General features: G+C 39.4%; 1 protein-coding gene across 7 annotated transcripts in view; it reads left to right on the top strand.

The window, feature by feature from the left end:
• Nucleotides 1-26,416, top strand: part of BAZ2B (bromodomain adjacent to zinc finger domain 2B) — a 457,412-nt gene that overhangs the window by 299,709 nt on the left and 131,287 nt on the right. For all 7 annotated transcript variants that reach the window (XM_066346467.1, XM_066346473.1, XM_066346468.1 and 4 more), the window contains one exon: nt 17,142-17,288. In XM_066346467.1, the coding sequence (XP_066202564.1) occupies nt 17,142-17,288 (147 nt within the window). The remainder of the gene's footprint in view (nt 1-17,141; nt 17,289-26,416) is intronic.

The following is a 26,416-nucleotide window of genomic DNA, read 5'->3' as shown; positions in this document are numbered from 1 at the left end:
AACAGTAAAAGAGGTATACAAAACTAGATTATTTTATAAGAAAGTTTTAAAATATTAATGAAAATATATTAAATAATACCTAAAAAAACAATAAAACTGTTATTTAAGGTATTTCCATATTGCTTCTTGATTGGTGTCCTCACTTAGAATTTTTTTCACCTATGGACAAAATGAACATTACTATGGACACTTAGAAAGAATATGCTGGCTCTGGCCGGTTGGCTCAGCGGTAGAGCATCGGCCTGGCGTGCAGGAGTCCCAGGTTCGATTTCCGGCCAGGGCACACAGGAGAAGCACCCATCTGCTTCTCCACCCTTACCCCTCTCCTTCCTCTCTGTCTCTCTCTTCCCCTCCCGCAGCCTAGGCTCCATTGTAGCAAAGATGGACTGGGCGCTGGGGATGGCTCTGTGGCCTCTACCTCAGGCGCTAGAATGGCTCTGAATGCAGCAGAGCGATGCCCCAGAGGGGCAGAACATCGCCCCCTGGTGGGCATGCCGGGTGGATCCCGGTCGGGCGCATGCGGGAGTCTGTCTGACTGCCTCCCTGTTTCCAGCTTCGGAAAAATGAAAAAAAATAAAAAAGAAAATTTAAAAAAAGGAAAGAAAGAATATGCTGTTGCGCAGGTGATCGTTAAAAAAGAGAAAGAAATGTAAATTTGTAATTTCCACATTGGGCAGCTGACTAGGTGCTCACCTTAGGGAGAACCCTGATTACAAATGCAATTTTAACAACTGGTTCACCGAACTCACCAAAAAATTTGGTATTGGTTCTGTCGAACCGGTGCAAACCTGCTGAATCCCACCACTATATATATCTGCATCTGGGATTAAAGATTACAGTAAATAGAAATGATCATTTTTGGCTTGGTAGTCAGTTTTTTCTATTATTTATGTTTGTTTCTCTCACTGGAGTAGTGGGTTCTTCTGCAATTCTGATCCTCTCTAATGTAATATGGCAGTGGGATTCTAAGGCTTTAGTTTCTTTTTTGACTCTTGAAAGATCCTGTTCAGGGGTGTCATCAGCATCAGTAGAGGGGCAAGGGGAAACACATGCAAAGAAATCCTGTATCTCTGCCTGTTCTGTGAAGCCACCTTTTTGTTCCTGTTATGTGCATTGAGAATTTGTAGTAGATGTATGTATGTGGCCTCGTCTACTAATAATGACTAGACCTGCAGTGTTGCAAATAGAACAAAAGTCTTGTGACTTGTGCTAGGGGTATTTTGATAGAAACATTTAAGAAGTAATGCAAAGATACAACACATGTCCTTAGATAGATGATTGGATAAAGAAGATTTCGAGTATATATACAATGGAATACTACTCAACCATAAAAAATTGAACTCTTACCATTTGGTACAACATGGATTGGACTTGCTAACTGAAAGAAGTCAGAGGGAGAAGGACAGATAGAATATGTTTTCACTTATATGTGGAATAAAAAGCAAAACCAAAACAAACTCATCAATTCCCACAACAGATTGGTTGATTACAAGAAAAGAAGAGGGCAGGGGAAGATGAAGTGGATAAAAGGAGTCAATTATATGGGACAGTGGAAACTAGACCTTTAGTGGTGAGCTCACTGTATTGTATACATATGTCAAATTATAATGTTGTGTACCTGAAATTTTTATGTGATATAAATGTAGCATCAACTTAAAAAAATTGCCAGAGAGAAACAAAAAAAATGGGCAAAAGATCTGAATAGACAGTTTTCCAAAAAAGACATGTAGATGGCCAACAGGTACATGAAAAGACGCTCAACATCAATAATCATCAGGGGGTGTGCCTTAATTTGCTGTTTGTGCACGGCAGTGGGGGTGGTAACCTGCCAAGAACCTTCTCTCTGGTGGCCGCAGTCTTGTAGAACCCAGAAATGCAAGCACCCCCATCCCCATGAGCCTCTCGAAGCAGGCAATTAAGGAGCATCTCTCGGGTGGCAGCCACTAAAATTGGGGCACCAGACATGTGTAAAGCTTCCCTCCAGGAGACACTGGCACACAGGAGTACAGCAGAGGGTGATCCCAGTGGTAGTGCCACTCTTCAAGGTCACTGGAAAGGATTACAGTCAGCCCCTAAATGCATGTTTAATTGGAAGCCTTATCTTCTGGCCACAGTCATGATGACGAACTAATGGGCCTCCTTTACAGAGAGACCAAGCTTCTGGGTCTGTTGTGTCTTATGCCGTGAGGTGGTAGCTTTCTAGCTCTTTCTGTGCTGGTTACAGTCCTGTGGGACCCATTAGAGCTATCAGAGCCAGGCAGTGTAGAAGTGTCTCCTCGCAGCAGTTGCAAAAATTGGAGTGCCTGATAAGAATGAGCTCCTTCCCAGGTGACACCAGTTATTATAGTCCCGTGGGACCAGGAGCACGAGCTCACCCAGATTCCAGAGCCAGTTGATCAAGTGACATACCCTGGGCGGCAGCTGCAAAATTTGGGGCACCAGTCTTTTGTAAAAGCTCTACTCCAGGAGATATTATTGCTCTGAAACACAACAAAGGTAAATACAATCTCGGTGCTGCCAGTCTCCATCCCTAGAGTGTCCCAGCAGGCTCCTAGATGTGTGTTAGACCTGACACCTGCTGTTCAGGCCAAGGCTTTAATAGAAGCATGGGATCCACCTTCACTTTAAGTCTGGTTGCCATCACCTGCGTCTAAGCTGGGCCCTTGGGACAGTTGAGTCACCAGAGCAAGCCCATTAAGAGGAGTTTCTCAGATTACTACAGTCTTGTGGGACTCTAGACATGAGCCCTGCTGCTGGTTTTCTTCTCTCAAGTTTATGTCTTAAAAGTTGGAATTCAGGCCCTGGCCGGTTGGCTCAGTGGTAGAGCGTCAGCCTGGCGTGCAGGAGTCCCAGGTTCGATTCCCGGCCAGGGCACACAGGAGAAGCGCCCATCTGCTTCTCCACCCCTTCCCCTCTCCTTCCTCTCTGTCTCTCCCCCTCCTGCAGCCAAGGCTCCATTGGAGCAAAGTTGGCCCGGGAACTGAGGATGGCTCCATGGCCTCTGCCTCAGGTGCTAGAATGGCCCTGGTTGCAACACAGCAACGCCCCAGATGGGCAGAGCATCGCCCCCTGGTGGGCATGCTGGGTGGATTCCAGTTGGGCGCATGCGGGAGTCTGTCTGACTGCCTCCCCGTTTCCAACTTCAGAAAAATACACACACAAAAAAAAGTTGAAATTCACAATGTGGGATTAAAACCCTCTGCTCCTCAGAGAGAAGCTCTGGGTTCTGAGTTTCCTCTTGCCTTGGGGCTTAGGGTTTATGGCGCAATTGTGTCCCAGCCTCTCCTCCTGCATCCAAGTGGTTTTCAGTATGTTGCCTGATGTTTGTCGTCACTTAGCCAGCCTCTAAGTTTTACTGAGAGAAAAGTATTCCATATGTAACTGTAGACTCAGTGTGTGGAGGGGTTCAGGATCTTCCTACCTCATCACCTTGAACCGGTACTCTCTGTAGAACTTCTTCAAAGGTCATTTCTGGCAATAATAAACCATGAGAAATGTTTCTCTTAAAAATTTATCTAAGCATGACCAGGCAGTCGCACAGTGGATAGAGTGTAGGACTGGGACGCAGAGGACCCTGGCTTGAAACCCCAAGGTCGCTGGCTTGAGTGCAGGGTCACTGGCTTGAGCCCAAGGTCATTTGTTTTGAAGCCCAAGGTAACTGGCTTGAGCAGGGGTCACTCTGTCTGCTGTAGGGCCCCCCCCCCCATCAAGGCACATATGAGAAAGCAATCAACGAACCACTAAGGAGAATAAGGAGCCACAACGAAGAATTGATGCTTCTCATCTCTCTCTCTTCCTGTGTGTCTGTCCCTATCTGTCTTTCTCTCTGTCTTTTTGTCTCTGTCACACACACACACACACACACACACACGTGTTAACAATATTGGCATATGGTAAATCATTCAAATGGTAGAAGATACATAGTGTGAAAGAATTTCACCGTGGCCAGATAGCTTGGTTGGTAGAGCGTTGCCTTGGAGTGTAGAGATTGCTGGTTTGATTCCCTGATCAGGGCATACATAGGAGCAGCTCTCCATGTTCCTGTCTCTATCTCTCCCTGCCTCTCCCACTCAAAAAAAATTTTTTTCCCCTTCCTAGATTTCAACTCCTCAGTCACTTTATGTAGAAGTTAACACAGTTAGCATTTTTTAATATATTTTTTCAAAAATATTCTGAGCTTACAGGCATAAGATTATATCCCCTTTTTTCTTCATCTCACATGAGATCTTGATATTATATTTTTATTCCTCCCCACTTTACTTTTTTATCAGATTAGATAGTATAGCTCTACCTCATTCTTTTATAATGTCTGCATAATGTTCTGTTAAAGAAAGGGGCCACAATTTAACAATTCCTTACTAATGTCATATTTTGTTTTAAAAAGTATTTTGCAATTAATATGTTTAATAATATCCTTTGCATGTATCTTTACTCATAAGTATACCATATTTCTTGGATAAATTGAAGACTTTTGAACAGGAGAGTGATATTAGAAAGACAAATCTAATGTTAGGGTGACCAAAACAAAAATATTTTTTGCATGCTAATCACAAACTCTGGCCCTCATATTGTCTTTTAAGAAGTGTCTTGTAGCTTGACCAGGCAGTAGCGCAGTAGATAGAGTGTCGGACTGGGATGCAGAAGGACCCAGGTTTGAGACCCCAAGGTCCCAGCTTGAGCGCGGGCTCATCTGGCTTGAGCAAAAAAAAAGCTCACCAGCTTGGACCCAAGGTCACTGGCTCAAGCAAGGGGTTACTCGGTCTGCTGAAGGCCCGCGGTCAAGGCATATATAGAAAGCAATCAATGAACAACTAAGGTGTCGCAATGAAAAACTGATGATTGATGCTTCTCATCTCTCTCTGTTCCTGTCTGTCTGTCCCTATCTATCACTCTCTCTGACTCTCTCTCTGTTCCTGAAAAAAAAAAAAAAAAAAAAAAAAAAATCTTGTTTACCCTGTTAGGGATGCCCCGCCCCCCCCAAGAAAGTGAGCTTTTATCCTAGTTCATCAGATACATAGTTCTTGGCATCTTTCCTTGGCTTCTGAGTGTATGTGGACATCTTACATAGAGTACCATAATTTCTCGTTTTTACCCTCCTTTCTTTTCTCAGTCTGTATGCATCAGCCTTAGTTACCGCCTAGAAATATCCTTGAAGTTTCATTGTTTCTTAGTTTAAGCAAAGGTGTAGGTCTTTTTAGTTGTTTTTTGGGACTCCTTGCATTTGTAGATGAAAGGGTCAATTAACCCCACATTGTCTCCCTTTTTATCTTAATAACCTTTGTTTCTTATTAGAAATTTCTAATTCTAGTCAATATATAAATTCATAGATTGTGCCTATGCTTTAGTTGTTTCATATATGTTAAATCTTGCTCAAATTTTTCTTTTCTATTCTTTTATACATTTTCTTACAGCTTTAGGTTAGCCTTTTCCTCACAGATATCTCATTGCAAGAGCATACTTAATCCGTTGTATGGAAAAGATTTCTCCCTGAATAGATATTTACTGAGCAGTATGAAAATCAGTGCTTTACTCTTGAATAATTTTCTCATCATAAAGTCTCTTGAGGTATAAATAAGACAAGAATAAATCCTTAAAAGGTTTAACAGAAATCTTTAATTTAACATGATGTACATTTAGAGATAAAACTAAAGCCAATGAAAGGGAGGAAGAGGAAAAAAATAGAATTGTTAAATATTTTAATGTAACCTGAAGGGTTTTCTTTTATTTTTTATTTTATTTTTTTCATTTTTCCGAAGCTGGAAACAGGGAGGCAGTCAGACAGACTCCCGCATGCACCCAACTGGGATCCACCCGGCACGCCCACCAGGGGGCGATGTTCTGCCCATCTGGGGCGTCGCTCTGTTGCATCCAGAGCCATTCTAGCGCCTGAGGCAGAGGCCACAGAGCCATCCCCAGCGCCCAGGCCATCTTTGCTCCAATGGAGCCTTGGCTGCGGGAGGGGAAGAGAGAGACAGAGAGGAAGGAGAGGGGGAGGGGTGGAGAAGCAGATGGGCGCTTCTCCTGTGTGCCCTGGCCGGAAATCGAACCCGGGACTCCTGCACGCCAGGCGGACGCTCTACCGCTGAGCCGACCGGCCAGGGCCTGAAGGATTTTTCTTGATAAAACTCAGATAGTTTCTCATTTAATTCAACCCTATAATTTTTCAGAGAATGAAATTAGTTAGTATTTAGGGGTCTCCAGACTTGCTCCAGATCACAGGCTGCAACACAGAATGCCTGATGGCCTACCCACTTTTTTGGGGGAACATAATTTTTTGATTGCTTACACTGGTATTTAAAATGTATCCAATAGCAAAGGAAATAGATCCATTTTATATATTCATATTTTTAACTATAATGTACTATATTAATGACTTGAAATAACTTTCTGAAAATGCAGGTAAGTAAAAATTTTATAAATAGGATAATTTTCCTTCAAGCATGTTCTATTTGGAGAAGAATTTTGTTTGCTGTCCAATATGGTATCTCTGTCTCATCATTTCCTATTTTTCAAAATATATTAATGAATAATTTTTTGTCGTTTCTTGGATTTTGTTTTTCTACTTAAGATCTTGAAGTATTATTTGTCCAAGTGTCCAAGTGTTGCCTGGAAGTTATCTAAAGAAAAAAATGGGCCCTGGCCAGGTGTCTCAGTGTTAGAGCATTGGCCTGGCATGTGGAAGTCCTGGGTTCGATTCCCAGCCAGGGCACACAGGAGAAGCGCCCATCTGCTTCTCCACCCTTCCCCCTCTTGCTCCTCTCTGTCTCTCTCTTCCCCTCCCGCAGCCAAGGCTCCACTGAAGCAAAAGTTGGCCCAGGTGCTGAGGATGGCTCCATGACCTCGCCTCAGGCACTAAAATGGCTCTGGTTATAAAGGGGCAACACCCCAGATGGGCAGAGCATCACCCCCTGGTGGGCTTGCCGAGTGGATCTTGGTCAGGTGCAAGCGGGAGCCTGTTTCTCTGCTTCCCCACTTCTCACTTCAGAAAAATACAGAAAAAAAAGAAGAAGAAGAAAGAAAGAAAGAAAAAAGAAGAAAGAAAATAGTTATATAAAAGCGTTTGTCAAAACTTTTAGAAATAATAGACTTGTAAATTGCATTGTGGTCCTACTAACCAAAAGAAGGAGCATAGTGACTATCTCCTGATATTCCTCCTAATTATTGTTTTTCACTTGAGGTTGCATTGTAATGAAAAGTAAGCGTTCACCAACTCTGTTTGTTTGTTTTTTGTTTGTGTTTTTTTTTGTATTTTTCTGAAGCTGGAAACGGGGGGAGACAGTCAGACAGACTCCCGCATGCGCCCGACCAGGATCCACCCAGCACGCCCACCAGGGGGCGATGCTCTGCCCACCAGGGGGCGATGCTCTGCCCCTCCGGGGCATCGCTCTGTTGCGACCAGAGCCACTCTAGCACCTGGGGCAGAGGCCAAGGAGCCATCCCCAGCGCCCGGGCCATCTTTGCTCCAGTGGAGCCTCGGCTGCGGGAGGGGAAGAGAGAGACAGAGAGGAAGGAGAGGGGGAGGGGTGGAGAAGCAGATGGGCGCTTCTCCTGTGTGCCCTGGCCGGGAATCAAACCCGGGACTTCTGCACACCAGGCCGACGCTCTACCACTGAGCCAACCGGCCAGGGCCTACGTGAGTGTTTTGAACTCCCACGGAGGACTCTGGGTATTGGTAGCAAATTTGAAGACACTCTTTAAGAAAACTTCTTCCAGGAGAAATATCTAAGTCTATTTATATGTTTACTTTCTGAATCTTCAGGCTAATCTAGAGCTGTATTTTCAATAGTAAAGGAATCATGCGATTGAAACACACAGCAGCTGACCATGCTTCTATTTCTTAGCCGACGTCCTTGCTCTTCTTCATTTGCACCTGTTCAGGTTTACGTCTAGCAGATGTCAGTGTTCATAAACTCTGTGATTACACAAAAGGAACATTTGATATGCTTGAATTTGAACAATATTATTAATAATGACTGGTCATTGAATCTTTCTAGAGTATGGAAAATCATCAGGCAGGGAAGCAGTTGTTTTTGGTAATTTTGTTTTTTGTTGTAGGTAAACATTATCTTAGTCAAATGCAGTAAATTGATGTTACATGATATGAGCAAGCATTATGATATGCATTAATTGTATATAATACATTACCAGGTTTAAACAATTAGGACAAAGTGTAAAACAGTAGACTCTAGAGGGATGCTCACATAAAGATAGACTATAATTTTCTCATTTATTACAGTGATACTAAATCAGCTTGAATCAGTTTATTATAATAATTGTATAGAATTACTACTTAACATGTTTTGGTTAACTGAATTCCAAGTAATGCAGCTTTGATACTTTAGATCAGAATTTCTCAACCTTAGTGCTACTAACATTTTGGGCCCAATATTTCTCTGGTGGGGGTTTCTGTGCATTTTAAGATATTTAGTTGCTTAGCAGGTTCCCTGGACTCTTACCTACACAGTGCCAATAGCACTCTCAGGCGCAGCAGTCAAAAATGTCTCCAGACAGTGTCCAATGCGTCCTAGTGGAAAGTCACCCCTGGTTGAGAACTGCTGCTTTAGAACATGGGAAAGGCCTGTAGTGAATCAGGTCCTTTATAATCTCTTCATCATCTTCTGAATTTTTTTCCTGTTGTTCACATCAACCGATTTATTTTTGAATGTAGTGTTATATGTTAATTTTAGTTGTAGTACTCTTTATCCTATATGGTTGACTTTTAAATAAATTATTCTGAAGTTACACATTAGAAAATACGGGGAGGGGCAGAACTAGGGTAAGGTTGTGAGTGTGTGAAACACAGAGTTTATTCTTGTATTATTATTAATTATTGTATTATTTTTCCCATGAACAATTGTAAGCCTACTTTTGCCCCACCCTGTATGCTATCACAATGGCCTAACCTAAAAGATGTACCCTCTAATTGATATTCTTCATAGGTAAGTATGTTCTGGGTGGGGGAGTCATGACATTATATTTTGTTAATTTTCATCTTATGGTACATGTGCTGTTTTTGGCTAAAAACTCTCAGTTGGTTAGTGGTAATTTGGAACCTAGATGAGAATGGTGTTCCTGACACGTAGCCTCAGAATGAGGCGCTGTTACAGGAGAGCATGTGTCAGACCTGATGCTCTGGCCGTAACAGAAATCTGCAAATTTATGGTTCTTGGATACCTGAACTGTTTTTATTTTAACGAACACATTTGTAAATTACCTGAATAGATGAGTTTTACCAATTTTTATGTAGTATGCTTCAATAATGAATAACTCCTTTGATCTTAGAGTAATTGTTTTTCAACCAATAATTAATGTATTCATGTTTTATTTATATTTGTGTTCTAGCTTATTTTGAAAGTTTCACAGTAAAACATGCTCCCATTGGTACTTATACAATTGTAAGGCATTTATTTTTAATTCTAAACAAAATTTATCAGGGTAAAAAATACAGTAAAATTCCAAGCATATATATATAATCTATAAATAGGTATGACTGAAGTATTTACTTGAAGTGAGTAATCTAAAAATACTTTTAAGGTTTTTTTATTGCCCTATATGCACATGGTTCTTTATACACACATTCACTTATAAAAACAATAGCTGACATTCTTGAATGCTAGGTATTTCGCACTTTACCTGCATTATCTTGTTTAATTCTTCCAACTACGTCTTCATATTAATTGTGAAGAAATTAAAAGTTTACTGAAATTACATATGTAATAGCTAATAAGCTTCAGACACAGCTTTTGAACCCAGATAAGGTCTGTTATCAAATGTAAGCTGTATCTTCGTTTTTTTCATGTTTAGGTTTACACTCTTCATCACTGATGCACATATATTTTTTGAGTGTTTACTATGTGCCAGACTTTTTGTTTTTGTTTCTCTTTTTATTTTAAAATACTAGGTTTAATAAAATCACCAAACTAATACAGAGCATACATATATATATATATATATATATATATATATATATATATATATATATATATATAAACTTAAAAAATATTTTAGAGAAAGACAGGAAGGAAGAGAGATGAGAAGCATAATTCTTCATTGAAGCACCTTATTTGTTCATTGATTCCTTTCTCATATGTGCTTTAACCGGGAGGCTCCAGCCAAGCCAGTGACCCCTTGTTCAAGCCCGTGACCTTGGGCTTAAAGCCAGAGACCATGCGGTCATGTCTGTGATCCCAAGCTCAAGCTGGTGAGCCTGTGCTCAAACCAGATGAGCCCACACTCAAGCCAACAACCTCACAGTTTCAAACCTGGGCCCTCAACATCCCAGGTCGACGCTCTATCTACTGCGCCATGGCCTGGTCAGGCCATACAAATACACTTTTTACCCAGCTTCCCCTAATTTTAATAATTTATACAACCATTGTACAATTGTTAAAAGTATAAAATCAGAAAATTGATATAGTACCATTAATTAAACTGTGAACCTTAAAGGAATTCCTTTAGTTTTTTTATTAATATCCTTTCCTGTTCCCAAATCCATCCTAGGATACCATATCACATTTAGTTGTATCTCCTTGGTTGTCAATCCATGCTATTCCTCAGTCTTTTTTTTTTTTTTTTTGTATTTTTCTGAAGTTGGAAACGGGGAGGCAGTCAGACAGACTCCCACATGCGCCCGACCGGGATCTACCCGGCATGCCCATCAGGGGGTGATGCTCTGTCCATCTGGAGTGTTACTCTGTTGCAACCAGAGCCATTCTAGCACCTGGGGCAGAGGCCATAGAGCCATCCTCAGCGCCCGGGCCAACTTTACTCCAATGGAGCCTCAGCTGCGAGAGGGGAAGAGAGAGACAGAGAGAAAGGAGAGGGGGAGGGATGGAGAAGCAGATGGGTGCTTCTCCTGTGTGCCCTGGCCAGGAATCGAACCCAGGACTCCTGCACGCCAGGCCAACGCTCTACCACTGAGCCAACCGGCCAGGGCTTTTTTTGCTTTCATGATCTTGGCACTTGACAAATACCAGTCAATTGGCACTTGGCACTTGACAAATACCAGTCAATTATTTTATATATGTTTTCTGAATTTGGATTTGTATGGGTAATTTTCATGATTTGACTGAGGTTGTGTTGGTGTGGGAAGAATACCACAAAAGCGATATGCCCTTCTAAGGGTATCAGAGGGTACATGATATCAGTATGTTTTACAGGTTATATAGTTTCTCCACTGTGAAGTTTTCTTTTGTCCTTTTTAATTAGCATATATTTTTCAGGTGATACTTTAAATCTATGAAAATTTTTATTCTCATACTTTTAGCTACTGCTTTTTGAGAGGACAGACAGGGACAGACAGGCAGGAAGGGAGAGAGAGAGATGAGAAAGGGAGAGAGATGAGAAACATCAACTCATAGTTGTGGCACCTTAGTTGTTCACTAATTGCTTCTCATATGTTACATGACCAGGGGCTCCAGCCAAGCCAGCGATTTTTGGCCCAAGCCAGCAACCCCACTCTCAAGTCAGCGATATCAGGGTTTTGAACCTGGGTCCTCTGCATCCCTGGCTGACGCTCTATCCACTGAACTACCACCTGGTCAGGCTTAGCTACTGCTTTTAACATCCCTTGGTGCACATGTATTTTATTTTATTAATTTATTTTGTTAAATTTTATTTAGAAAATTAACTTTAACAGGGCGATATTGATCAATAAGAGTACATAGGTTTTAGGTAAACATTTCTATAGCATTTGAACTGTTAATTATGTTGTATACTCATCACCCAAAGTCAAATAATTTTCCATCACCTTATATTTGTTCCTCTTCACACTCTTTTCCTCACCCATTCCCCACGTCCCCATGTCCCCCTCCCCCTGGTAACCACTTCACTTTTATCTATGTCCATGAGTCTCAGTTTTATATACCACCTATGTGTGAAATCATACAGTTCTTAGCTTTCTCTGATTTACTTATTTCATTCAGTATAATGTTATCAAGGTCCATCCATGTTATTGTAAATGATCTGATGTCATCATTTCTTATGACTGAGTAGCATTCCATTGTATATATGAACTACATCTTCTTTATCTAATCTTCTATTGAGGGACACTTTGGTTGTTTTAATGTCTTGGCTGCTGTGAATAATGCTGTGATGAACAGGGGATGCATGTGTCTTTACAGACCATGTTTTTGAGTTTGGGGGGTATATACCCACTAGAGGGATTGCTGGATCATATGGTAGTTCTATTCGTAGTTTTTTGTGGAACTCCTATACTTTCTTCCATAATGGTTGTAAAGACAATATCACTACACCATGGTTTCACTTTAGCTTGACCACAGGACTTTCTGCATGTAAAACGGACATGCTAATAACTGCTACACTGTGGACCCACATGTGGTACACATGTATTTTAAGCTTTCTTTGAATAGTTCCTACAATATGATATACCAATGATTGTTTTGTGACTTTTTCAAAATTATAAATGCACTGCTTTCTTAGTTTTTAACTTTCAGATTGACTAGAGTTTTTTTCAGTGCTTTGCATGTACTTTATTTAGCAGGGCACAATAGTAAATAAACAGGGACTTCAATGATATTTAGCTTTAAAAGAAAAATTTGAACAGCCAATACTTGTTAATTCAAGCATAAACAATCTATATTCTAAAGTTACAAAGGCTAGATTAGATTTGTTATTTTTAAAAATAAAAAGGATATGTGGAAGATGAACATGAAATAATTGACCAAATTTTTGAGTTCCTAGAAATAAAAACTGCCTATTAAAACATGAAAAAAATGTAAACTTAGGGCTAGTATAAATATAAGAAGGGAACTTTATATACAAGGAGAATACTCAGCCACATAAGAGATCATACAGACTAAAAATATATTTTTAAGATCAAAATAGTATATGAGCAATGTATATAATAGAATTGCTAAGGAAAATGTCCGCATAAACATCTTTTAAAAAAGAGAGTTAGCCCCTTCCCACTTAGATGAACAAAATGAATCAAGAATAAAAGAGAAAACTGCACTCTTACTGAAACTAAAAGAGGCCCCCGTACCTCATACTCCTAGTTCTAGTTCCCCTTTTCTTATTGTCGTGTTTAATTTCATTTTAAACAATGTTATCATAAGGACCCTACTGGTACTTTATTTCTACAGAATAGATTCTCAAAAGATTGCAAGATCCAAATGCATACATATTTTTAATTTTAATATATTTTTCTAGGAAAATTAATCTACAGTGAGCAATATGAAGAGTGTTTGTTTTGCCTTCAGGGGTCTCTTTACTTTCGTCCTGAATCAAGTTATCGCAACAGAAATAAATATAGCTACATTTTATAACTTACTACCCTATAAAAAAGTAATGACTATTACTTATTTAGCTCTTACGTTCCAAGTACTCAGCTAAAATGCTGATCTATATTATATCACAAAGTTATTTTTGCTGTGCAATATAAAGCAATTTTTAAAACTACCTTTTATTATTTTTTATTTAATTTAATTTTTATTGATTTGAGAGAGAGGAAGGGAGAGAGAGAGGGAGAGAGAGAGAAAGAGAGAAACATCAAACCATTATTCCACTCATCTGTGCATTCACTGGTTGATGCCTGTATGTGCCTTGACTTGGGTTCAAACCCACAACCCTGACATACCTGTACAATGCTCCAACCCAACTGAACTACTCAGCCAGGGCCTTTAAATAATCATGTATTTAAATAACACATTTTAAAATTTTTGGAGACAATGAAGTTACCAGCTATAAATTTTTTAAAAGTCTTTTTCTATAAAATCTATCTAGGTACAGAAACCCACTTGTTTTATGTTTTTGTATTTAGGGAAATGACACAGTTGGTGAAAATAGTTTGTAGAGAAAGATGTCTCCTATAGGCCTAGTCATCAGACAGCCACACATCTCAAAGCTCATTAGTTACTGTTTGATGACCCAAAACCTGCCTTTAAGCATTAGTTCCATGTAGCTGTAAGTACTGACTATTCCTTTTCATGATGAATGCCAATAGAAAGAAGAGCTCTGTAAGAAAATGCCCACTCATAGCAGTACCATCACCTGTGGAGATGATTGACAGCAGTGCCAGAGTATGAAGTTTTAAAATTGTATATGTTTGGGAAACTCATTGAAATGTCCTTACTAATGATGCTTTGTGTCACCTGAGATTACCATATGTATTTATCTTATGAGTCAAGTCACCTAAATACCATATGGATTCAATCAATATTTAAACATCAATCCTGCATTATTTTTTTTTAAGGATTTTATTTATTGATTTTATAGAGAGGAGAGAGTGAGAGAGTAAGGCGGGGGAGAGGAGCGGGAAGCAACTCGTGGTTGCTTCTCACATGTACTTTGACCCGGAAGCCTGGGCTTTCGAACTAGTGACCTCAGCATTCTAGGTCAAGGCTTTATCAACTGCACCACCGCAGGTCAGGGAGCCCTGCATTATTTTAATTGGCTAAGATTTTTAAATGAAATTAAACTGTTTTTCTTAGAAAATATATAGTAAATTATATGAACTGGCTGAAGAATTTTCTACAGAAATCTTTTTATGTTTAGTTATTTAAATGGTGGAAGGTTAGGCCTGGCTGGGTTGCTCAGTTGTTTAGAGCATCCTCCTGATACACCAAGGTTGTGGGCTTGATACCAGTTAGGGCACATACAAGAGTCAACAGTGAATGCATGAATAAGTAGATAAGTGGAACAACAAATCAATGTTTCTCTCTCTCTTCCTCTTTCTCCAAAATCAATAAATAAAAAGTTTTTTAAAAAATTAAAGAAAAAATAAATGGTAAATGTTTACTTGTAGTTGCAAGTTTATAGGTGAGCGGTATCTTTTCTGTTTCTTCCTATAAATTGTGTAGTATAACCTTTAAAGCAACTGTGAACTTCACAATCATCTTGCTTAATTGTGGGATCAGTGACCTGACGAGGTGGTAGTGCAATGGATGGAGTGTTGACCTGGGTCACTGAGGACCCAGGTTTGAAACCCCGAGGTCACCAGCTTAAGTGTAGACTCATTCAGCTCGAGTATCGGCTCACAAGCTTGAGTGTGGGGTCATAGATCTGACCCCTTGGACACTGGCTTGAAACCCAAGGTCACTGACTTGATCCCAAGGTCAAACAAGGGGTCACTGGCTTGTCTTGAGTCCACTGGTCAAGGCACATGTGAGAAGCCGTCAATGAACAAGTAAGGTGCCACAACTACAAGTTGATGCTTCTCATCTCTCTCCCTTCCTGTTTGTCTGTCCCTGTCTCTCTTTTAAAAAATAATTGTGGGATCAGTGTATGCAGAGGTAACATAATCTAGGTTTTAAAATCATTTATTGAAATATAATTAACATGTAGCATTATTTTAGCTTTGGGTGTACAATATGAAAATTTGATACTTGTATATATTATGAAATGCAAATATATAATATAGTTCACAATAGTAACCATGCTGTACATTATGTCCTCATGACTTAATTTGTTTTATAACTGGAAATTTGTACCTTTGACCCCCTTCACCCATTTCTATTGTAGATTTTTTATATCAACATAGCTATTAATCAGATCAATGTAAAGTTGTACCCAAAATAGCTAAGCAAATTATTAAAGATACTTAGAAGTGGTTCAGTCATTTTAAATCAGTCATACTAAGGCCATTTTGAGGCCATAGTTTAAACTTGACTTTAGTAAAAACTATAAAATGTAATTTGTCTTTTAAGGGGTGAGGTCACTGTATTGAGAATTACCAGGTCAGAGTCTTAGATTCTTAAGACCAACAAATATATTCCTTTCTAGATTTAAAGACAGAGATACACACCAGATTGATCCCAAGGGTGTTGGCTCAATCCCAAGGGCATCAGCCCAGCCACCAAGGTTGCCGGTTCAAGCCCCAGTGAGAGTATATATGAGAAGCAATATGGGTGCACAACTAACAACAAGTTGATGCTTCTCTCTCTCTATTTTTTTTTTCTTTCTCTCCCGTCCTCCCTCAAAACAAAACAAAACAAAACAAAACAGGGTGATAGTCCATTTAAATGTAGTGGTATTTTCTTGTTTTATTAAGACAATATGGGTAATATGTTATAAGTGTATAGATAATGAGGTGATGTAGGAAGAATAAGAAATTGACATGTTAATTTTCCAAAGGTTGTGGCAACACACCTTTTTGTGAAATTACTATATTCACATCACTATTTTTCAAGTTCTTTCATTAAACTTATTTTGTAAATTGCTATTTTTAATTTTATTATTTTTTATTCCATATTTTATCTTAGTGAAGAACATGTTCTAAATCTTTTTTCCTTTTATTTATTTTTTTTTTTTTGTATTTTTCCGAAGTTAGAAGAGGGGAGGCAGTCAGACAGACTCCTGCATGCACCTGACCGAGATCCACCAGGCATGCCCATCTGGGGGTGATGCTCTGCCTATCTGGGGCGTTGCTCTGTTGCGGCTGTAGCCATTCTAGCGCCTGAGGCAGAGGCCATGGAACCATCCTCAGCTCCCGGGGCCAACTTTTCTCCAATGGAGCCTTGGCTGCAGGAGGGGAAGAGAGAGACAGAGAAGAAAGAGAGGGGGAGGGCTGGATAAGCAGATGGGCGCTTCTCCTGTGTGCCCCGGCCGGGAATTGAACCCAGGACTTCCACATGCTAGGCTGATGCTGTACTGCTGAGCCAACTGACCAGGGCCTCTAAATTAATTAATTAATTTATTTATTTATTTATTTTTTGTATTTTTCTGAAGCTGGAAATGGGGAGAGATAGTCAGACAGACTCCCGCATGCGCCCGACCGGGATCCACCCGGCACGCCCACCAGGGGCGATGCTCTGCCCCTCCGGGGCGTCGCTCTGCCACGACCAGAGCCACTCTAGCGCCTGGGGCAGAGGCCAAGGAGCCATCCTCAGCGCCCGGGCCATCTTTGCTCCAATGGAGCCTTGGCTGCGGGAGGGGAAGAGAGAGACAGAGAGGAAGGAGGAGGTGGGGGTGGAGAAGCAAATGGGCACTTCCCCTATGTGCCCTGGCCGGGAATCAAACCCGGGTCCCCCGCACGCCAGGCCGACGCTCTACCACTGAGCCAACCGGCCAGGGCCTCTAAATTTATTTTATATCTTTAGAAACTGCCTAAATGTTTGATTTATTTTTAAGTATTTTAAACTATTTTGAATAATTCTGAATTAACATTTTTCTTCCCTTCATAGATATGGAGTCTGGAGAACGGTTACCATCCTCAACAGCCTCCTCTACTGTACCAACTTCATCTTCTATACCTTCTGTGGCTTCATCGGTTTCTAAAGGCGGCCTTTCCACTGGAGCTGCTTCACTTAGCTCTACAATCAACCCATGTGGTGAATATCCATACTAACTCAACTTTAGAATGCTATCCTATTACTGCTGATTTGTGTTCATAGTATTTTATTTAACTCTGAATAAATTATTCTCAATACCTCCATTGACCTGTTGGTCAATGGCTGAATTAAACATCTAGTCTAGTGAGAGGAGGGGAGATTGTGAAACAGACTCCCACATATGCACCTAGACCAGGATCCCCCCAGCAACCCTTGTCTTGGGTCAATGCTCCAATCAACCGAGCTATTTTTAGTGCCTGAGGCTGATGCTTCCATGAGCTATCCTCGTGCATGGGGCCAACACTCCTGAACCACTGGCTGCAGGAGGGGAAGAGGGAGAAAAGGAGGAGAAGGAGGGGGAAAGAAGTAGATAGTCACTTCTCCTGTGTGGCCTGATCAGGAATCAAACCTGGGATGTCCATACACCAGGCCAATGCTCTATCCTCTGAGCCACCTGTCCAGGGCCATAATCTTAAATATTTTTTAAGCTTATGGATTATTGCATATGTTTATCAGCAGTAGACCTAATCGTATTTCACTTTTTCAAAATTAGATTTGTATTTTTGGGTAAGTGAAATGCATAAATATAGAATGTTTGCAAACAAAATTCTCTAGGAACTTGCCAAATATATATGTTTAATTATTTTTATTTTTTTAAGTTAATGAAATAATAATAAGAAGGACATGATTTTGTTATTGTTTTATCAGAATAATTTTTCTCAAGTTTTCTTAGTGATTACAAAATAACTAAAATATCATTACATTAAAAATAAATGAATCCTTGTTCTTCTGCACATTGTACAGTGTTGGTTAAGTTAACATTTGACAGCTCCATCCATACTTTCCTTATACATAAAATGATAGCTATATATAAAGGATGAATGCTTTGATGATATGCTGTGTTCAAATGCCATGATTGGCATTTTACCTGAAGTTACTTTGTCTAAATGATTGTATAGTCATACTTTTATGATTTTTCTTTTCTCCTTTTATAACTATTCTTCTGAATTGCTCTTTAATATATATACTTTTTTATGTAGAATGTTCCAGGGAGGCTGACACTTCCCTTTTTATGTAGAATGTTCCAGTGTTGTATTTGAATACAGAACCTTGAGTTTCCTGGATACTTTGCTGTCTCCTGTTTCTCACTTAGCTTTCTGGAAAAGTGACACTTGAGTTGCCTGTGATTCTGATTAGTCATATTAGGGTACTAGTTTTTTGTTAGTGATAATTGGGAATTACAGAAGGGTTGGAGTTTGCCAAGTTGCTGAGTAACATCAGAAATTTCCTTGTCTAGAAAGGAATAAGTTTTTATCATTTATTTGTCAGTTTAAAAGGTTGTAGAGTTTTTATGTTGCTACTTACATTGAAATATAGTCTATTTCTATATTTGTTCAGATATATGTTGCTTATTAACAACACACACTTTGAATACCTACATCACGAGGTTTTTCACTCCCTACAAAAATGAGGTTTAGTTTTTTACTTCCATAGTGTTGTGGTTTATGTTTAAGGTAAAAACTAGTATTAACTTCCAGCACATATTTTATTTAGGAGAATGCTCAGTTGTTCTTGTATAACTCAGTTTATTACATTTTCCTGTCTTGTTTGATATATAATATTTTTGGCCTATTCATTATCTGATAATTCTCTCCACTTTAAAATAGAATCATAGTGAAGGAGGAGAAACCAGAGGAGAGAGGGGCCTGTAATGTGTGGGGTCTTACTTTCCAGCCTGTGACCTCAGTGTTCTTGACTGAGGGACAAAGGCAGACAGAAAAATTTGAAAAATAACAAACCACAGGTGTGGACCTTGCTTGTTATCAGTTCCTTGAAATAAACTTGCAGCTCCAGCAAGAAGAATGAGTGATGGGATTATCAAGGACAGACCCTTCGGCCTCCTCTCCCCTTCCCCTCCCTAAGACACGGAAGTCACATAGGCCTGCAAACAAAGAAGTCATAGAAATTAGGCATTTGTCACATGAAAGCTAAAGCTGTAAAGGTATATAAGATGTAAGAAATCTAACTTCAGGGAGCACATGTTTTGTTGCCTCTTTTGGGGTCATGCAGAGCAGTGGAATCTCATACATGCAGTGGGAGTGTGTCACAGTTTAAGAATACTGAGCTTGGGGAATCCACTGCTTAGATTGTAAATGAAAACCAACCCTTTGTCTGGAAGGAGAGGTTACCTCATCCTGCCATCTTGACCACTACAAATGCAGTCCTGAGAAATGGTTTGGTTAAAGAGTGGTCAACGCCTTCCATTCTTGGCATAGTCAGCAATAACATGCAGGAGCCTTGGAGAATTGCCTTTCACAAAACACCATTTTTCTTATAGTAACTTAAATAGAAAATAACACTGCAATAAAGATGAATTAATCTGAGGTCATCTGCATATATGTGTTTTGTTAGTCTTAACAGAATATAAGAAATACTGTATTTCTTTACTCTTTAAGGTATGATTAAAAAATAACATGCCTACCTCTAAAAAATAACTTGGGATAGCTTTCAATAAATATATTGACATAGTAAAAGGAATGATTAACTAAAATATTGAAAGATAGGCTCTATAAAGGTGTTAGCTAAAAAGCCACCAATATTGGAAAAAGAACTTAACAAACTACCTGTGAAGACTGAAAGGAAAACATAATAGCATATCTGGCTCACATACGAGTGTTGGTAAGTGTATCTGTTTCTCAGAAAAAAAGCAAACTTGTTTTCCTGGCCCAGCGTGGGGCAGAGAATATGCTACTAGGACCTCTGTGTGAAAGGCCAAGTGATGCACAGTGTCCCACTTGCCAGTTTCACCGCTCTTCAGACTGCTGCACATACTGGTGTGAGTGAAAGCTGAGAGAGGAGTATTTAAGCATAGTTTCATAATTAAGCTACCAGTACATACAATGGATTTGTTTGAGATTTGCAGTCATTTGACCTAATACACATATAGAATTTGGGAAATTTCAGTTACAGTTAAGCTGTGCTAGGGACCAGTGATTTTCATTCTTTTTTATATATTTTTTAGTGTAGATCCCTTTAAACAAAAGCTTTTAAAAGTACTGAATATATAAAACAGGTAAACTATTTAAAACTTCTCTAGTTAAAGCTAGAGTATGCCTGTTTTCCTTTTTAAAATTGAAGAGACTTATTTAGATACATAGCTTATAACCAATTGCAGGCCACTTGCCTCTACACAAGTATGCCTATTCATGGTGTGTTGAGGAAACTACAAGTTGATCAGTATGGCCACAATTCAGGGTGTGTTTTGGTTATGATAATGTTTAACTCTGAATAGGAAAACACTGCAAATAAACACCCCAGCTCACACATAGGCCGTGCTGGGTGTGTTATGCCATCGCATACCTGAACTTCTAATTTTAAATTCTTTCTTTGAAGTAGGGACTTTGTTCATCTGTGTATCTCATGACTGTAAGAGAGGGTTGATCCACCTACTGCAGGTTTTCCAGGAAGGAAGAGGGGGTGATGTGACAGCAGAAGTAGCACGCCAGCTTACTTTGATCCATTTTATTTTATTTTTAAAGATTTTTTTTTAATTTTTTTAAAATTTATTTTTTATTCATTTTTTAGAGAGGAGAGGGAGAGACAGAGAGAGAGAGAGAGAGAGAGAGAGAGAGGAGAGAGGAGAGACAGAGAGAGAGAAGGGGGGGAGGAGCTGGAAGCATCAACTCCCATATGTGCCTTGACCAGGCAAGCCCAGGGTTTCGAACCGGCGACCTCAGCATTTGCAGGTCGACGCTTTATGCACTGCGCCACCACAGGTCAGTATTTTTAAAGATTTTAGTTAATGACTTTACACAGAGAGAAGCGAGGGAACAAGGGGTATCAACTTATATATAGTTGCTTCACTTTAATTTTCTGTTGGTCGCTTGATGTATGTTCCTTGACCGGCAAGCCCAGGGTTTCCCACTGGTGACCTCAGCGTTCCAAGTTGACACTTTATCCACTGCGCCACCACAGGTCAGGCTACTTTGACCCCTTCTAAAGGGCTTTCCCAGAAACACCATTTAGAATTTTTCACTTACATCTCTTTTTTCAGAACTGTGCAAATAGTAATCTCAAGGGAGGCCAGGAAAAATAGTTTCTTAGGTGAACATATTGCCGTCCTGAACAAAATAGAAGTGATTAGTAAGGAAAAAGGAGAGAATGGATAGATAATATCTGCCATGGTTAATAAAACGCAGGGACAGAGGACAGGAGGTCAACCTAGGTCTAAGGTTATAGTATCTGTACTTTCATATGCTATGTTTATAAATTTAGGCAGAATAATGTGCTGATTAAGAGCAAGGACTTTTCAATTGTAAAGTCCTGAAATTAAGTCTTGGTTTGTTAACTAATTAGCTATGTGATTTGGTGTAAATTACACCTTTCTGAGCTTCTGTTGCCTGATCCATAAAACAGATATAACAACACCCATTTTGTAGGATTATAGGGATAAATGAGATAATGCCTGGCATATAGTAGGTGCCTAGTAAATTGTAAGCACTATATTTATTTGTATGTCATCCAAGAGGAAAGATTTTATATGATCACACTGCTTTGAAATTGACAGCTCTAAAACCATGCAGTGCACCAATTTGCAGTAGAGGTGGGATTAGATACAAAGAAGACCTTTAGGGAGGTAGTTATATTTATCGGGGTGAGAAATGATGAGGGCACAAATGAAGGAGCTATTGGAGGTGAGGAAAGAAACAAGGTTCCAGAAATATTTAGGGAGTAGATTCTTACGGGATATAATGACTGAGCCTTGGGGTAAGGCGATATTGGGAGGAAGATTGAAGCCATGACGTGACTTGGGAAGCTGGGTGAGGAGTGATGTAATGAGAAATATGGAGGACAAAAAAAGTTTTAAAAGGGTGAAACGCTCATTTATCTTTTTGTGTATTGCATTTGAATGGAATATGCCTCCTTTTTTATATCCACGCTATTGTTGATGGATATTTGAGTTGTTTCCAACCTTTGCCGGGTACAAACAATATTGTGACTGTCATGATAAGGATCCTAATACATATAAGCATACTTTTCTGAAGATATCTTCAACTTTATGAGTAGCACCATTTTATTTTTCTAGCACCTATTTTATGAGAATTTTTGACGCCTGTCATTCATGCTAACACTTGTCATCGTCAGGCTTTTTGATTTTTATCAGTGATGAATATGAAGTAGTGTTTCATTAAGGTGCCTTTTTATAAGTTTTTAGCCTTTTGGATTTCCTCTTTTTTGAAGTGATTATTTAGGGCTTTGGTGCATATATCTATTGGGATGTATGTTTTTCTTCTTTTTTTGATTGATGAGAGAGAGAAAAAAACTGATTTGTTCTACTTATTTATGTATTCATTGGTTGATTTTTTTTTTTGACAGAGACAGAGAGAGAGAGTCAGAGAGAGGGACAGATAGGGACAGACAGACAGGAAGGGAGAGAGATGAGAAGCATCAATTCTTTGTTGCAGCATCTTAGTTGTTCACTGATTGCTTTCTCACATGTGTCTTGACCGGGGGGCGAGAGCAGAGCAGAGTGACTCCTTGCTCAAGCCAGCAATCTTTGGGCTCAAGCCAGTGACCATAAGGTCATGTCTATGAGCCTATGCTCAAGCCAGCGACCCCACTCAAGCTGGATAAGCCTGTGCTCAATCCGGCGACCTCGGGGTTTCAAACCTGGATCTTCAGTGTTCCAGGCCAATGCTACAGGCCAATGCTCTATCTATCTACTGTGCCACCACCTGGTTAGGCAGATTTATCAATTTTTAAATTAATGATAATGCTCTTTGCTTTGTTTAAGAAATTTTCCTTTACCTCCAAGGTGATGTATTTTATTTTTGAGAGAAACAGAGAGGAGAGAAATGAGAAACATCGACTCATATAGTTGTGTCACTTTATTTGTTCATTGATTGCTGCTTCTCAAATGTGCCTTGACCCAGGGGGCTCAAGCTGAGCCCATGATCCTTTTCTCAAGCCAGCAACCTTTGGGCTTCTAGCCAGTGACTTTTGGGTTTTAGCCAGAGACCTTGGGATCATGTCAATGATTCTGTACTCTCGCCTTCGACCCTGCACTCAAGCCAGCAACCTCAGTGATTTGAATCAGGGCCTTCAGCGTCCTGGTCCAACACTCAATCCACTGCACCACCACTGGTCAGGCTATGCATATCATTTGTAAGCTTTCACTTACCTCTCATTTTCAAAGTATCTAGTCATTAGGTATCAGGCTAGTTGTGATAGAATGAGTTATCCTTTTGGTTTGGTAGCTGTCACCACTTGGAGTTGCTTGTTGATATATCAGTCAGTTCAGCTGGAAATAAACCAGTAAAGCTGTTTTAAGCAGAAAATGACTTAATACAGAGAATTAGGTATTTATAAATTATTGAGCAGCTGTCCCCCGACCCCCATCAGTGATTTCAGGGCATTACTGTTAAATTGGCCTGCTTAAGGAAACTACCTATCAGGATACCACTGTACCAACTGATGCTGCATGGCTCATAGCACTTCAGCTGTGATCCAGTGGGCAGGAGCCCTCACAGAACTGGTGGCCAGGTGTTCTGTGCTGCCTGCTAGATCTGCACCAGCAAAAAGGACACTTCATGTGCTGCCAGTCTGCCAGCTTTACTTAGTTTTTAATTCTTCCCAAAGATTGGCAGAATCTAAATTATATGCAGAATCTTGGCTGCAAGAAAGAATGATAAATATAGTTTTTAACTACCCAGCTTCTGTATCACAGGAAGGTACACTAAAAGGAAGTTGGAACAAATGTTAAGTGATCCAATTATGTACATATTTGCCCATCTAGTGATGGCACACCGCCCTACCTGTGTATTGTAATAAACTTCTGAAACATATATATGAGCTTTATTCCAATTTCAGCAGTTCTTTTCAGAAAACAGTAGTGCATCTAATAGCTCATGTATACTTACTATAAATATCCTTTGATAACCATTCTATGTAGTAATAGAATTTAAACCAAATAGAATAAATGCTTAACTAAAAATAATATAGCTCTTAATTGTAACACACAATAGCAAGTATTTTTTGTTTCCTTTTTAAAGATCATAAAAGACTTCTCAATGACTTTATTTCTTCTGCACAGAATCACTAACTCTCCATTTACTGGATCATATCCATCAGTATAAAGGCCTTTTCTTAGTATCTTTCATCCAAAAACCTCTTTGCAGCCCAAATGCTCTACTGGCTATTACCCTGTTTTCTGCCTTGTGTTATAGCCCAATTTCTTAAGAGATACAGCCGCACATACTATTTCCTTTTTCTTGTTTTACATGTATATTTCCACACCAAAGTCACTTCTGTCCTCATCTCATTGAACCTCTTGGCAGAATTGATATATTTGGCCACTCCCTCCTTCTTGAAAACATTTTTTTGAAAAAGTTTATATTGAATTGGCATTATTTCTTCTCTAAATGTTCTGGAGATTCCACCAGTGAAGTCATCTCGGCTTGGAAGGTGTTTTTTTAGTTGTTATTGTTGGAGAATATTGAACCATGAGTTCATCTTTATAAATATAAAACTATTAAGGTTATCTTTTTCTGTTTCAGTTAGCCTTGGTAGTTGCTATCTTTTAAGGAATTTATTCATTTATCTAAGTCACTGAATATATGGACATAAAGTTGTTACAAATGGTTCCTTATCCTTTGAATGTCTGTAAGACTTATAGTGATATCTTCTCTTTCATTTTTTAATTTTTAATTTTTATTTATTGATTTTAACCAGAGAAGAAGGGAGAAAGAGAGAGAGAGAGTTAGAGAGAGAGAGAGAGAGAGAGAGAGAAAGGGGAACATCAATGACTGGGGATCAAACTGGCAATCTCTGTGCTTTGGGCCAATGCTGTAACCAATGGAACTATCCGGCCAGGACCTCTTTCATTGTTAATATTAACAATTCACACCTTTTCTCTTTTTTTGTGACTAGAGATTTATCAATTTTATTGATCTTTTGAACAAGCTAGCTTTTGGTTTCATTGATTTTTCTTAATTTTCTATTTCATTGATATTGACCCTTTAGGATTTCTTTTGGTTTTCCTGTGTGTGTGATTTCCTTTTCTTTTTTCCTAGTTTCTTAGGAGTGCTTAGATCATTTACTTAAGACCTTTCTCTTTGTCTCATATCTCCATTTAATGCTATAAATTTTCCTTTTAAGTACTGCTATGGCTATATTCCACAAATTTTTTATGTTTTTATTATTCTAATAAATATGACTTTTATTTTCTTTATGAATTCTTTGAGTGATGGGTTGTATAGAAGTCAGTAATTTAGCATTTAAATTTTTTTACTGATGTGCATTTAGTTACATTGTGGTCGAAACATACTGATGATCACCTGGGCTCTGTTTTTGTTTTGTTTTGTTTGGCTTCTCACTGCTGCGTTTTTAGGCTGGCCTCCTGTGGGTCTACTTTATACCTGTGAAAATTGTTGGGTTCGCCAAGAACTTAGGCAAAATGAGTCTCTCTCTCTCTCTCTCTCTCTGAGGTTTCCTTGCTTCTGAGATTACCCTGTAATTTCCAGCTGCTCTGCCAGCTTGCACTCTGCACTCTGACACTTCATGGATTCTGCTGTCTAAGCCAATCATGGTGAAGGAGTACATTCAGTTAACAAATCCGTCAAGCTCAACAGATCTTCTGTTTGTATGTAGCCCTGTCTTTCAAGAGTAGATTTCTCTGTGTTCTCTGCTAGTTATTTTGCCACGCCCCTGGAGTCCTTCCCCATCCATGCACAGTATCCTTCTAGCCATTTGGGTAGTTTAACCTCTGAATTTGGGTCTCATTCTTTCTGTGATGTGCTCACTGCCATGATTTCCCCTTTAAATTTTCTGATGTTTTCTCAGTCCTGGAGTCTGACCTCTGGCACCTTTAGTTGATAAGCCTGTTCTTCTCCCCCCCCCCCCCCCCCCCCCACACACACACACTGTTCTCTGTTTATAGCTGTGAGCCTCAGGCAGCATAATCAGACCAAAACACCACAAAGTCACACTTTTTACTTATTCGTGTTACCATTTTTCCAGATTAAATTCTCCCCTGGCTTTTCTCTACTTTTGGATGCCTTATTTTTTCTTTAGTTTTCTTGTTGTTTTAAATCGAGTTTGTATCATTATCCTATGTGGTGCTTCCTAAA

Source organism: Saccopteryx leptura, chromosome 7 (genome assembly GCF_036850995.1).
Source record: "Saccopteryx leptura isolate mSacLep1 chromosome 7, mSacLep1_pri_phased_curated, whole genome shotgun sequence".
In the NCBI taxonomy this organism is placed as follows: domain Eukaryota; kingdom Metazoa; phylum Chordata; class Mammalia; order Chiroptera; family Emballonuridae; genus Saccopteryx; species Saccopteryx leptura.
This window is presented reverse-complemented; position numbering and strand designations above follow the sequence as displayed.